This window comes from Mycetomoellerius zeteki, unplaced genomic scaffold (genome assembly GCF_001594055.1).
Source record: "Mycetomoellerius zeteki isolate Tzet28-1 unplaced genomic scaffold, Tzet1.0 scaffold145, whole genome shotgun sequence".
Lineage (NCBI taxonomy): Eukaryota > Metazoa > Arthropoda > Insecta > Hymenoptera > Formicidae > Mycetomoellerius > Mycetomoellerius zeteki.
In genome coordinates, this window is record NW_017256393.1 from 3,399,964 (window position 1) to 3,413,214 (window position 13,251).

General features: G+C 36.6%; 1 protein-coding gene across 1 annotated transcript; it reads right to left on the reverse strand.

Annotated features, from left to right (window-relative positions):
- Nucleotides 1–345: 345 nt before the first annotated feature.
- LOC108732070 (PWWP domain-containing protein 2A) lies at nucleotides 346–12,909 on the reverse strand. Its single transcript, XM_018462697.1, is given in 8 exon segments — nucleotides 346–621; nucleotides 874–1,008; nucleotides 1,624–2,164; nucleotides 3,768–4,455; nucleotides 5,161–5,313; nucleotides 5,316–5,385; nucleotides 6,206–6,518; nucleotides 12,436–12,909. Coding segments are annotated over 8 exon segments (2,208 nt in total). The 5' UTR covers nucleotides 12,597–12,909; the 3' UTR covers nucleotides 346–474.
- Nucleotides 12,910–13,251: the final 342 nt, after the last annotated feature.

The window sequence follows — 13,251 nt, forward strand, 5'->3', positions numbered from 1 at the left end:
AATTTCATATGTTACACGACAATTTCGACCCGTCGTTAATTCAAGCGCTCGGGAAAAGTCAATGTTGACCTGCACATGTGACATATAAGAAAGTTATTTCTTCAGGATTCAGTCATTAGTACAATTATCTGTAACAATTATCATAATAAAGAAGCGTACGTTGAGGTCTATCGAAAATTCCATGATTTCAAAGTCTACTGCAAGTTTCAAAAATTTGAAATGATCGCGAAGTTAAAATCAGAAGAAAGCAATTAAAAATTCCTAAGATCTTTTGAGATCCAAACGTTTAAATTCATCACGACTAAAGAAAATGCGAAGAAAAGTTCTTTTAAAAGAAGTGTGCGTTAATGAGAATTATATAATAAATTTGAAGATGTTATTAATTATTGGTCGGCACTCTTTTTGCCGCGAGCACTTCAATTATCACACCGACGGCTCGTTAGTTCGTAAGGAATGGTTGTCAGAGAACTTCTCTTAGGAGAGGACGTTGACTTCGCGGGGCGAACCGCAGACGTTCAACACGTTGCTGGTTGAGTTAGGCGTGATTTGACTTCGAGCCTCGTTTTGGGCCTGCCGTATTGCTTCCTTATACGGACCGCGCTTTTTTTTATTATACCGTGTCTGGAATTAGAGATTCACAACTACATCAATATTTCTAAAATTATTACTTTACTGTCACTGTAAAATTAGTACAGAAAATATAAGATATACAATAAATTCCAAATTTCGTATATCTCTCTTTCGTATATCTTTTATCATTTGAAGCAGTTTCAATCATTCCAATTACTCATTATATTTTACTTATTTTATTACTTACTGTGTTTATTTTAAGCATTTTATTCATTATTATTATTATTATTTAAATGAATATACCTTAAAGGTTTCCAGAAAGGGACTTAACTGATCACAGGACATCAATGAACTGGTTGATGATCCATACCAAGCCACATGAGCCTGAGGACCCGATGAGGTACCGTCTTCTTTGCAAGATACCGTGATACTTAGCACCTGCACATAATAAAATTCGATAATAACTATGGATGTTAAATTAATGATAGCTAAGCTAATAATTACTGTAATTTATAATGGGCTTTTCAGTAAGAGACACAGCAAAAGATGTAACATAGTGAATCATTACATCCTTGTTGTTTGTTAATGTTGACCCTTCATAGTCACACTGGGTCAAAATGACCCGAACATTTTGTGAAAAATTTAATTTTAACATTAAAAAAGAATCGTAAACATGTATTAGAATTTAGCGTGAAAGACGACGTATATGTAACTTTCACGCTAAATTCTAGTACATGTTTACAATTTTTTTTAGTGTTAAAATTAAATTTTTCACAAAAATGCCACTATTCCATTTTCTTAAAGAATGAAATTATGAAATTACTGTATTTTTTTTAAATCATTGCAACTAATACTGTCGATCTGGTAACACTTTAAAGATGGGTCGGGTCTTTTAACCCAGAGTAACCATCGTGTGGCTTTTTAGAAGTGTGACCATGAAGAGTTAAACGAAGATGACATGATCACTGTGTCACACTGTCGTTTGCTGGAAAGCACCAAATGTTCTATAAGGGTATTATTAGCATGTTTTTTAGAACATTTTTGAGAGCGTACTTTGCCGGGCCACCAAGGAAAGCCGTGAATTTTGCCCCATACAACATCCCCCACGTCCATCCGTCTGCCATTGGCAGTAAGACAGTGCGCTACGGAGGTGGCAGCTAGACGCATAACTAGAGGATGCGACTGATGAGGCGGAAAATCTGGCGCAGTTTCTACTTCCGGCTCATGTTCGCTTAATTCGTCGCTGCTACCACCGGAGCTCTTGCAGCCAGAGGACGCGTTGCTTACGGGATAATCACAACGCGCGTACGCATTTGTGTTCAGCCTCTTCAGGGATATCGACAGCTTCTGTTTCAGGCACTGCTCCTTAATGGCTCTGTAAGACTCACCGCCGCCCGGTAAAACATTCCAATTCTGTGGCTGCTGCTGCGATTGCTGTTGCTGCGGGTCTGTGGAATCTAAACTGGATTGTTCAGAATGCGATTGTTCCTGTTGTTGCTGGTTCTTGTGCTTTCTGCCTTCCTTGTGCTTCTTTTTATGTTTCACCTTGTGCTTCCGGCGATGATATAAGAGCGGATCGTACGTCGGGTTATATCTAGATAATTTAAAATAATGATTTAAAAAATCGGTAAATTTTTCAAAAATACCACTTCTTAAATAAAAATTTTAAATACACAGAGAAATATATTTTATAGATTAGTTATACAATATAAGTTATTCTTTATATTATGTAATCATATACATACAATTATGCGATGTATTCTTAGATAGAGGAAAGTCGCCAATACTGACATAAGAACAGACATTAAAGATATAGGTTTCCTAAAGAAATATCTCCTTATTTCTTGAAATTAAACATTGCATTTTATTAATACTGATAAAAATATTTTCTATTTAGATAATTAAAGAAGTAAAAAAACTCACAATTTATATATTTTTGTAGCTTATTCCTACATAAAATCAACTAAAACGAATTTCATAAATGTGAAATTAAAATTCTTACGATTTTCATTCGCAAACTGTGTAGTTTAAATGATATTGATAATATTAGATCGCTTATATATTTCTTAAATCTGTTTATTTATATTTTTCTCTATCTTATTCTTCTTTTTTTATAATATAATTTTAAAATGATACAGTATAAACTGGCACGTCGTAAACTGACACTGTAAGACCATATAAGCTTAATCTTTATGTATTGTAGCATTATTGTGTTAAAAAATCTTATCAGAGCTGAAAGCGCTCTTGTATTTATGGGAAAAGTTAAAAAAAATTGTCGGGTGGAACAGCATAAAGTATATGCGTACAAATCAATAAAAATCGAATTTTATACACAGAAAAAATGTTATGGTTGCAACAACCATAAATAATGATAATTTTCGCCCATCAATACGTTTGGTTGTGATAATCGTAAAATGGACATATCTTTACAGCCATGACCGTTAAGATATGCCAATCTTACGGATATCACAATCGGATATCACAAATACTACAGTATGCGCCAAAAAAAAATGCGACTCTTACAACTAACACTTCAGTTGTCAGTTTAGTTAAATAAAGTGAGTGGACGGGGGCAAATTTGTTTATAACACAAATATTTTATTCTTCTACCAAATATTTATTCGATATGATTTCCTTTAATTGCAATCACTGCGTTACTGTATCACACTCAGCAAATATAATAGTTATTAAAAGAGAGTCGCATTTTTTTTGGCGCATACTGTATAATTCTTATAAGAAAAAAATGTATTGATAGGTGACTTTTGATCGTGGTAATTGAAGCCGTTTTTTCCTTGTATCGAAATGAAAGGATTCTAGAAATACTCATATACATTAACTTATAAGTATTTTGTATATACAAATTGAAATAATTTTGTATATATAACTGAAAAATAAAAATAAGAATATGTAGCATTATTATCTATTACGTCAGTTTTGAGGCCCACTTTGTGAGACGCTCATTTTTGCTTATTTTACAAAAATTTAATTATTGCAAATTTCTGAATAGTATTGTAAAAGAAGTTTTATTTTTAACTTTTATTTGAGAAATAGTGTCCAAAAATAAAGTGATGGTATTGGCGACCCTCTATACATATTACCGTAAAAAAAGAATTAAAAAAGATTAAAAGATATCATGAAACTCACAATCAAGCAAATCATGGATTCTTTGGATTTATATAATTTCCATCTATTTTTACCTCGGCGATCCATTGCAAGGCGACCTCGCTGGTGACACTCCGCCCAACATCTTTCTTCTAGCCTCTTTTTTAGCCTTCTTCAGAGCTCGTTTTGCCGCCTTTGCACTGGCGTCCTTTACCACGCCGCCCTGCTTTTGAGGATCTACCTGTTCCTGCCCGTCCTCTTCGCCCTCATAATATTCGCCAAAGGACCTGGGCAGTCCCAGAGGATCTCTCTCTTGCTGAGTGTCATCGGCGTCATCCGTTTCCTGTTCATATGCATCAGGATCCTGAGGTTTCGCAGGTATTTTAAGAACAGTTCCTTCGCCTTGCGCACCAAACGAGATTTTGATCACCGGCGTAGTCCTAGCGATTCTCGTGGGATCTTCAAATACCGATTCATCCCAAAGATCCTCCATCGAACCCACTGAACGCTTCTTCCTCGGCACTCTACCAGTTTTCAATCTCATCGTCGAATCCGCAGCCGCGAAAGTTTTCTTGTCTTCCTCTTCGGGAATTTTTGCGCTCTCCACCGACGAACTGCTAAGTCTTCTCGGCGTGGCACAATAAGCCGTTGAGGGATTATTGTCGCATTCGGCAGTGGACTCTACTCGTTCTTGCGATGTCAATACGTTCCTCAAGGACATCTCCTCTTCATTTCTTACAGGCCAATGTGATGATTGCGCACTCGCCGCGACCTTCATCTTATCTGAAATAATTGTTCTATCTTCGATACGAATTCATACTGAGATATTGTCGATTAAAGCTCCTCTATTCATCTAAAAATTTTAGTTCGAAAAGCGTTTCCTAATTTTGAAGCATTTATTATTTTCGCAAAGGATTGAAAATATGTATTTTCTTTACACTTTGAACAGATATATGTTACGAAAATTGGAAAATTATCTCGCTCTACAAAAATAAAAATAACAACAGCTTAAAAAGCTCCAATTAAATTATTACCTACATATATAAGTTTCAATATCGTTCTTTGTCATATATATTATATATATATATATATAGCATATATGACAAAGAATGATATCGAAACTTGTAGCAATAAATGTGTATGAAACATCATAAAAAATTTAATTCTCAAGATTTGGACTCCATTTCCATTTATATAACAGGCTTTCAGTTGCTTTCAATTGCTGTGCATAATTGATATGATATATGCTCTCTAATTATAAGATTCTACATATAAAACATGTAATTAACTAACGTCATTAGATTGTTAAAAATATTAAAAGCAAAAAATGGAAAGAAAAAAGTAAATAACGCAAAAGCAAATTGTTCACTAAAGAAAAATAAATTCGAAGTTGACTATTTTTTTTCATAGTTAATTCGCATAAAATCACAATATACATAATCTATAATTTATTTAAACGTATTCTTAAATTTTCCAATGAAAATGTACCAGACAATTGATCGGGGGGACTTTGTATCACATTGTTGATCTCATTGGGCTGCAATCTCGACAGTTTTGGGATCAACGATGCTCCCAGCTTCGAGTCGGTACTCGAACTTGTCGTCTTTGTCATCGTTTGGATCGTGCTTTCTGTTCGGCATTAAACGTTCGCTGAGTCTTCTGCGGTTGCTGACCGCAACGTCGATCACTTCTTCTCGTGGATCCCGGAATCAACTGGTAGAATCAGCAAAGAAAATACTTCCATGCGATGATTCAAGCCAAATATTTGTTAACGTGAAGTGATTTCAATAAAGTTTCTAGAAGTCCAATTTAACGTTGTTGAGAAAAAGAGTTCTTATTGAAGCTCAAAAAATTTAGAGAACTCTGACGTAGTCCATGCTATCAGATTTTTGACAATATCGATGATTACATTTAAGTTTCTTAAAGTAATAAATTTCAGTTTATGGCTTCTGAGTCTTCTGTTTTTAAATATTTTTTAATTTGTAGATTACTGACAACGTAACACACAATACACACACAAAAAAACTTTCCTCTTTATTAAATATGTTTAAAAAATTTTTTTAAACTCTTTAAAAAAAAATTCCTTGATCCCTTACAAAAATTTAATTTAATACTGGAAACTACTTATTTTAAATATTCAAAGCACTGAACAGTGTTTCACATGAAAAAAAAAATCGATTTTATTGAAGTATTTGAAAATTTAGCTAGATATAAATCTGAAAATAATTTTGTTGAATTATCAAAATAATCATGTAAGACGCTTAATTGAATTGCTAGAATATCGAAATTTTTTGCATTGCTCATTGTGCTTAAGTTTCCCACATAATTGTTTTGATGATTCAACAAAATTATTTTTAGATTTGTATCTAAATAAATTAATTAAATATTTTAACATAATTGTTCTTTCCATGTACTTAATACTCAAAATAAGTAATTAATCATTTATACCTATTAAATTTTTAAAAAAGAAGTATACGATCTAAACACAATTCTATAAAAATGTACGATCCTAAGTAAGCTACGTTCGCGGTACCTGCTGCGATTGCTGTTGCGCGTCCTCGTGCTTCCTCTTCCTGACGTTCTCGCTGTTCTCGTTGCAGATCGATCGGCACTTACTGCAGAGCACCTGGCGGGGCCTCAATCTCACTGTAGGCCTCGCGTTTTTGTACCTAGCGGGCGGATTGATGCTCCTGCGAAGGTCGACCTTGGTGACGACGGCGGCCGCCGACGACGACAGCACGTTCCTCTTTTCCTGGAAATAACTGAAGCGCGCCGCGATCGTCGCCAGTTTATCGCCATCGGGATCTGGCACCGACTCCGGGGGTTGAACACCACAAGGAAGTCCCCTATGAATATAATTAAGTGCGTCTTGTGATTGACGTTCTAGAAGTTTAATGGTATCTAAGCTATACATATAATTAGTCAAAGAGATAATGATGCCTTATCAATATTTCCGTCGTTTCGAAAAGAACGGTTTTAGTCAAGTATCTAAAAATTTTTCTAGATACTAGAGAAAATAATTTTGTTTGGACTATTAAAATAATTATATAAGATGCTCCAACTCGCGTTACTAAAATGTTAAAATTTTTTACTGCATTGTTATCAACGTTTAAACGTTCTATATAATTATTTTGATGGTCCAACTAAATTACTTTCAAATCTATATCTAACTAAATTTTCAAATATATTTCAGCAAAACCGTTTTTTCCGTGTACGTGTCACGTTGCTATCTTGAGGATTTATCGAAACTGCTTGACTATATACTTCATTAGACCTTTTACTCTAGCAAATAGCGATAGATTCATTTGTTATTCATCTTGCATAAACGTAAATCAATAAAATAACGAATTGATGAGGTTTTCTTGTATTTCTTCATATAAGAGATGCTTGGTACAACGCTAGTTCTTTTGATTCTTAACTGATGTTCATGTTTATTTTTTCCGACTTGGAAAAAGGCTTCTGACTGATGTATAAACTTCTACCATAGAAAATGACGAACGACTTGTTCTCGATTCTTTTGCTTACCGAGTTTTCTAAATTTTCTCGCGATTTTAAGCAATTTCTTGATCAACTTTCCTACGTTCATCGACAAATAAGCTAGATCATTGCGCCAAAGCTTTCAATAGAAACGTGGAATGAGAATGGCAGAAGATTGGGCAACGCTTTCGGGTATGCTTCGTCGGCTTCCCGTGCACCGACAACGCGGCCATGTCATGGTATTGATTCGAGAGAGGCACGTACAATGAGCGACAGCCTCTGACGGTATATCCATTAATATTTTCTAGGTCCCGATACGAGGCAGAGAGAGACCCTCGAAATTCCGAGTCAGCCCGCGCGTGGGGAAGAAAAATGGCCGGGAGGGAATAATATCGGGAATCAGCAAGATTCGCCATGACGTGAAAATGATTATGATGGAACTGATAAATTAGAGGGGTCTATTCACTATCGTTGCTTGTCCAATTTGTTACGAATTTACGGCACTCTGCGAAGATCCCACGCGGCCATAAGTTTACTGTTTATAATCCTAAAATTATTCAAATCCTCTCATTCTTGAATTCTAAATTCGTAACGTGAGCTTATCTAATTTCTCTCTCTAAACTTAATTTACATTTTTAACCGAGCTGTAATCTAAGTACCAACAAGCTTCTATTCAATAACACGTTGAATTCCATTTATCTTCGACCTGTCGCAATTAGATTCTAATTTGTTTTTTTTTTCCTGATGTTTTCAATTATCTTGTTAAAAACTGTAACAATAATTGGCTCATTTCTAAGTTAATAAAGCAAACGGTTAACGTGGACTACGGCATTAGTATACGTGGCTGTTTCTCTGCTTTGTGTCCACGTACACATCCGCAGTTTCGACCCGCAAATGGTGGCGTTCTCAGAGACGTCGACGATATTCCCTTTGTTCCTGACGAACACGAGACCACTATAATGGAGGTTCTCAACCTTGGATCATGCGTGAACCGCACAGCCGGAACGTATTTTGACTTGATGTCGGGTAAATCGATAAATACCGTTCCCCAGACTAATAAATTCATGTCCTTGGACTGTCATCTACTAATTTAGTCATCGATTTGCAGTCGACCTTTCCTAAATGTAGATTTAATGGAACGCGCAGTTCAATAAAAATTTTACTATAGTAAAGACTAAGTACAAATTAACGAAAAAATATGTTAATATTTTATTTTTAAAAAACTCAATCATACAGTAGATATACAGAAATATCCATGAAATTCTTCTTTAATCGTTCGAACATATTTCAAGAAATTCTTTAAGATGCTAATGTTGATATCGAAAGTCTTTTTAGAAAGGGAAAAAGAATTAATCTTGAACGTAAATCTTTGTTGATAAATTCGCTTTTTTATTCGATGGGTGTGAATTTTATTAATATTTTTGACAAATTCTTTAAAAGAATCTTTAAAAGACCTCTATTACCAATTTAAAAAAACAAATACAGAAGAGAGAGTATCGAATTATAATACATATAGCGGAAAAATATGGGAACCTCTACCGCACCATACCGTCGTGCACAACGTGACACAAGCCAGGCCTGGTTGGTCGGTGGCCCCAACTAGCTTTCAGGGCCGTAAACAGAAACTTTACTGTCTCTCGATTACTTATCTTTTCTTATCTAGCCGAACTTAACGAAACTGTTCAACATTTTCACATATATTACAATATGATTGAGGTGAAAAGAATTATTTATAAATAAAAAATATAATAAATACTAGCTAATATTGTTATATTAAATTATTATCAATCAAATCTAAAATGGCAGTATATTATTACCGCAATAAACGTATAAAAATTAACGAAAGGAAAATAAATAAGCGACGTAATAAGAATAGTCACTGAATACTTTAAAATAATTTTTCGAATTGGGATGTATTGGTGATCAGTCAAACTTTAAACGATTCCTTCGACCTTACTTACAGCCCTGCTAGGCATGGTTGTGCAATTGCGACACGGGGCGGCCATTGGCCGCCCGGCTTGGACAAGAAAACTTAGGGCGCGGGGTAAGAAAACGGGCAACAGCTGTTCGGCCACAGCAACGAGCTCGGCTCTGAACTCACGGGGCGGCTAACCCCGGTTGCCCTCTGAGAAAAATGCGCTGAGAAAAATGACAACTGCTTGAATGGACAAAACTAGCGATTGCAAGAGCAAAATTACTATTTGGATAAATAGGGCACGCTCAAACGGAAAGTCCGGGGTGATTGACGTTGATCGAGATCGGGATCAGCGCGATTTTGAAATCATCGAAATTATTCTCCGATTCTCGAGGTAGAATTGAACAAATTGGATAATTACGCGACGTCGAATGAAAATGAGTTTACCCGCCAAATAATAGTTTTCAACAAAATCGGTTTAATATCCATCTTAATTATAACACTCAGTGAATTCAGTTGATTCGATAGTAAAATTTAATTCATGTTGTAATAATATATAATCAAGTTCAATAAACCTCAACAGCCTTATGATAAAACTTTAATAATGAAATTCATTAAATTGATTAATCACATTCAACAAACTCGGTGGTTATAATAGTTGAGTAAATTCAATTTAAGATTTCCCACGCGTTTTATTGGTCTGACTATAGAGCTCGTTTTTCATAAGTTCGCAGATTAATTCGTACGAGTGGAACAACAGTGGTCAACTAGTATAATAGCTACTTAGTTGATTTCCCAATAATCGAAATGACTACTCGTATCAGAGAAGTCGGCAACGACTATATTACAAAGGTGCGTTTACTATGCGAGATCATGAGTCATCCCCCACAGTAGAGTCTTTTTAGCATATACTGGGTGAAGCAAAACTTTCTCGTTACGTTTATTCACGTATTTTTCGACTACTCGAAGTCAGCTTATTTAATCGAAATTTATCGAATGGAAAATTCCATTGCTCGTTATTTATTAACATTATCGCGCGAAATGAATTTCAGTAATCAACTTCTTTTTAGTTATTGTCGAAAAGAATTCCATCACGATTTGAATCCGCCAGGAGAGAAAGCATACGACTCGTGGGACACCGAGTACACGTAATTATACGCATGTGTAAGTGTAGAAAAAAACATGTAGTAGAGGATGTAATATCTCATTTATATGACGACTTAGCGACAGCCGAGTCATGTGAAATTTGAGGAAATTCACGACTTCCACGCCCATTGCGGCTGGCGCTAGGAGGAGACATATTCGCGCGCGCATACGTTTCCTATTAAAGTACAGATAAGTTATCAAAATTATCGGAGCTTTCGGGACTTGGACCTATTTACGTCTCGGAGGAAATGAGATATTTCGTGCCAAGTTCGCGCGTGCACTATCGTGGAAGCCGACGAGCATTGCGCGCCGTCGGGTGGCATCACTTCCCCAATTTCTTCCCAACTTAATCCCGTGGATTGTGATAATTAAAATATCTCGAAACTTAATATTATTCCTTTGATACTTTATATTTGAATCTTAAAACTCTCAAATCTTCATATTAATTCCAAAAACAAAGTAAGAGTTAGAGGAAAGCTTCTTTCTTAAAAAAAAAATTTCCTAAATTCTTGAAGGCAATTAATATATCCTTTGCATCAGTTTGGTTATTTCTAAACAATAAATCGTTTTGTTAAAAATAAAATTTTTGGAAAAGTTGGTGTTACATTACTTTTTTAGAAACATACTTATGTTGCAAAAAAATAGATTTTCCTTTCAATTTACGATTTGTACTTCGTTTCATGTAGTTAAACTTGAAAGACAAATCCTTAAAATTCCGAGAATGCTACGCGAAAAAGTTGATGGCATTTTTGTATAACCGTCTAATTTTAGATCGATTATGTAACGAGACTCCTTGGGATCCTGACGCTGTCAGACATTTGGAACATTGACTCTGTTCCAGGTATCTGAATATAAACTCTTATAAATTGGAAATATCACATCCTTGTATCCCGATGATTACGTTGAAAACTGAAAGTTATACCTGGCAACCGGACTTTTTGTAGCAATGGAACATCAATCATCGTCTGCATCGATCATTATTACACCGATCATAGAGCATTTTGCTTTTTATTCTGATCCTTATTTTCCTATATTTTAATCTTAGTTTGTGTGGCAATTCTAGAATCCCAAAATACTCAAATTCATGAATTTGAAAATAAAAATCATCGTAAAGAATTTTTGCAGCTGTGCAATTTATGAGATTTCAGTGTACTTAAACGTTTGGATAGTCGAAAAATTTGAGTTTTAAATCTTTCGTGTCGTTTCCATCAGAATCTCAGGTTCGTTATACAATCAAAAAAATCAAACCCGGAAAAGAATATCGTTAGTGTTATTGCTATAATATGAAAAAATGATGTAAATCTATTAGTATTCAAGGATTTATATCATCAACTTTTAAAACTCTTCTAAAATATCGAGACGCCTACGCAAAGTTGAAAGAAATAATCAGAGTGTGTGTGGCACAAAAGAGCCTAGTCACTAATATCCGGTTCAAGAAATAATTGTCATTTTGCTCCAAAGTACAAACTTGCATGCGGCGATGGAAAGGTTTTGAAAGTCAAAATTTTTCGACGATTCGTTTTTGAACTTATGACTCCAATCTTATTGTCAGTATTTTTTCTTATGCATCACACATCTCAATAAACTGTAAGTGGACTTAGTCATCAACTTTTCTGTTGAACATTCCATTATATATTCGTCATTCTGCTCACAGATAGCAACTAAAGTACCTCTTAGTTACTATTCGACCAATTCCAAACCTACCAATTTCTAAAGTACCTATACAGTTATTATAGAACCGATCAATTTTCGAAGAAATACACTGTTTACAAGTCTCAGAAAGGCAAGGCAAAAAAACTTCTAAAGATCAATGATTAATTAGCAAATCGTCAACGTTAGTATGACAAAGTACAGGCATAAACATCATGATCATTTCCTGCAAAATCTTATTCTAAGGACCAGAGCATCATCGAATCGATGAATCACCTAATCCCAAGCTCTTTTTGGATGCTAGCCATCGGAAACCTTTGGGTTTAACCAGCGGAACCCGTAAACGGGTGGTTTTTCTTTAAAAGCCGAAGAATGATGAGGGGTTGAACATTGTTTCGATGACAGAACAAAAGGCTCTCGGTAAGCGGAACAAAATAGGAAAAAAAGGACAGGTCACAACACGAGGTCTTTCCTTCATATCGTTCTTTCTCACTCTTTCTTTCTCTCTCTCTCTCTCTCTCGCTCTTTTTATCACTCTCTCTCTCTCTTTCTTTCTTTCTCTCCCTTATTCTTACCTCTTAGTGGCGTCGAGCAGCGCACCTTGGAAGCACTTGGCGCCATGGACAAAAGATACCACGAGGATGTCGGGCAGCGCGGATTCGACGGTCACGAGGATCTTGTCGCCCGTGGCGAGCGCGAGGTGCGCGGACGGGACCTCCGCCGCCGCGGCCGCCATCTTGCCTCGAGTTTAAAGTTATTGCGAGCGAGCGTGCAAGTAAGCTGGTGATGTGTGGTGTGGTGTGGGCTTTGCGCTTTCCGCTTCGCTCCGCTACGACCGAGCCGACCGGAGAGGAGCGAGCGGCTCGTCTCGTATCGTCGTTGTCGTCGTCGTCGTCGTCTCGTGCGCCGCGCCGCTCCGCGCCGCGACGCACCGCCCCTTGTTTTTTTCTCTTTCTTTTTCTTCCTTACTCGCTCGCTCGCTCGCAGTCTGTCTGAACCGGATGACGTGAGGAACGACGGCTGCAGCTGTGTGCGAAGACCGCGTGAAGCGTGGTGAAGCGGGCGGTAAAGCTTCACGGCCAGGGGGCAGGTGGGGGTAAAAGTTGGTTAGCAGGTAGAGGGGACGTTTAACCTGGCAGCCCACACAGCTGGCTGCGCTGCGCCGCCGCCTGTCGCCGCCCTTGGTGCGCTTGCGCTTGCTGGAGGCGGCCCACCAGGTCCGTATACACCAAATGACGCTTCAAAGGGCCCTCGAGCAGTGGTTTTACGCAGTTTTCTGGCTGATGAACAATGCTGCCAACCGATGCCAAATTTTCAGAGAGGTAAATTTGCACAAATTAACATGAAAATACGAGCGTAAATTCCATCTCTGTGGCTGTATCTTCCCATTC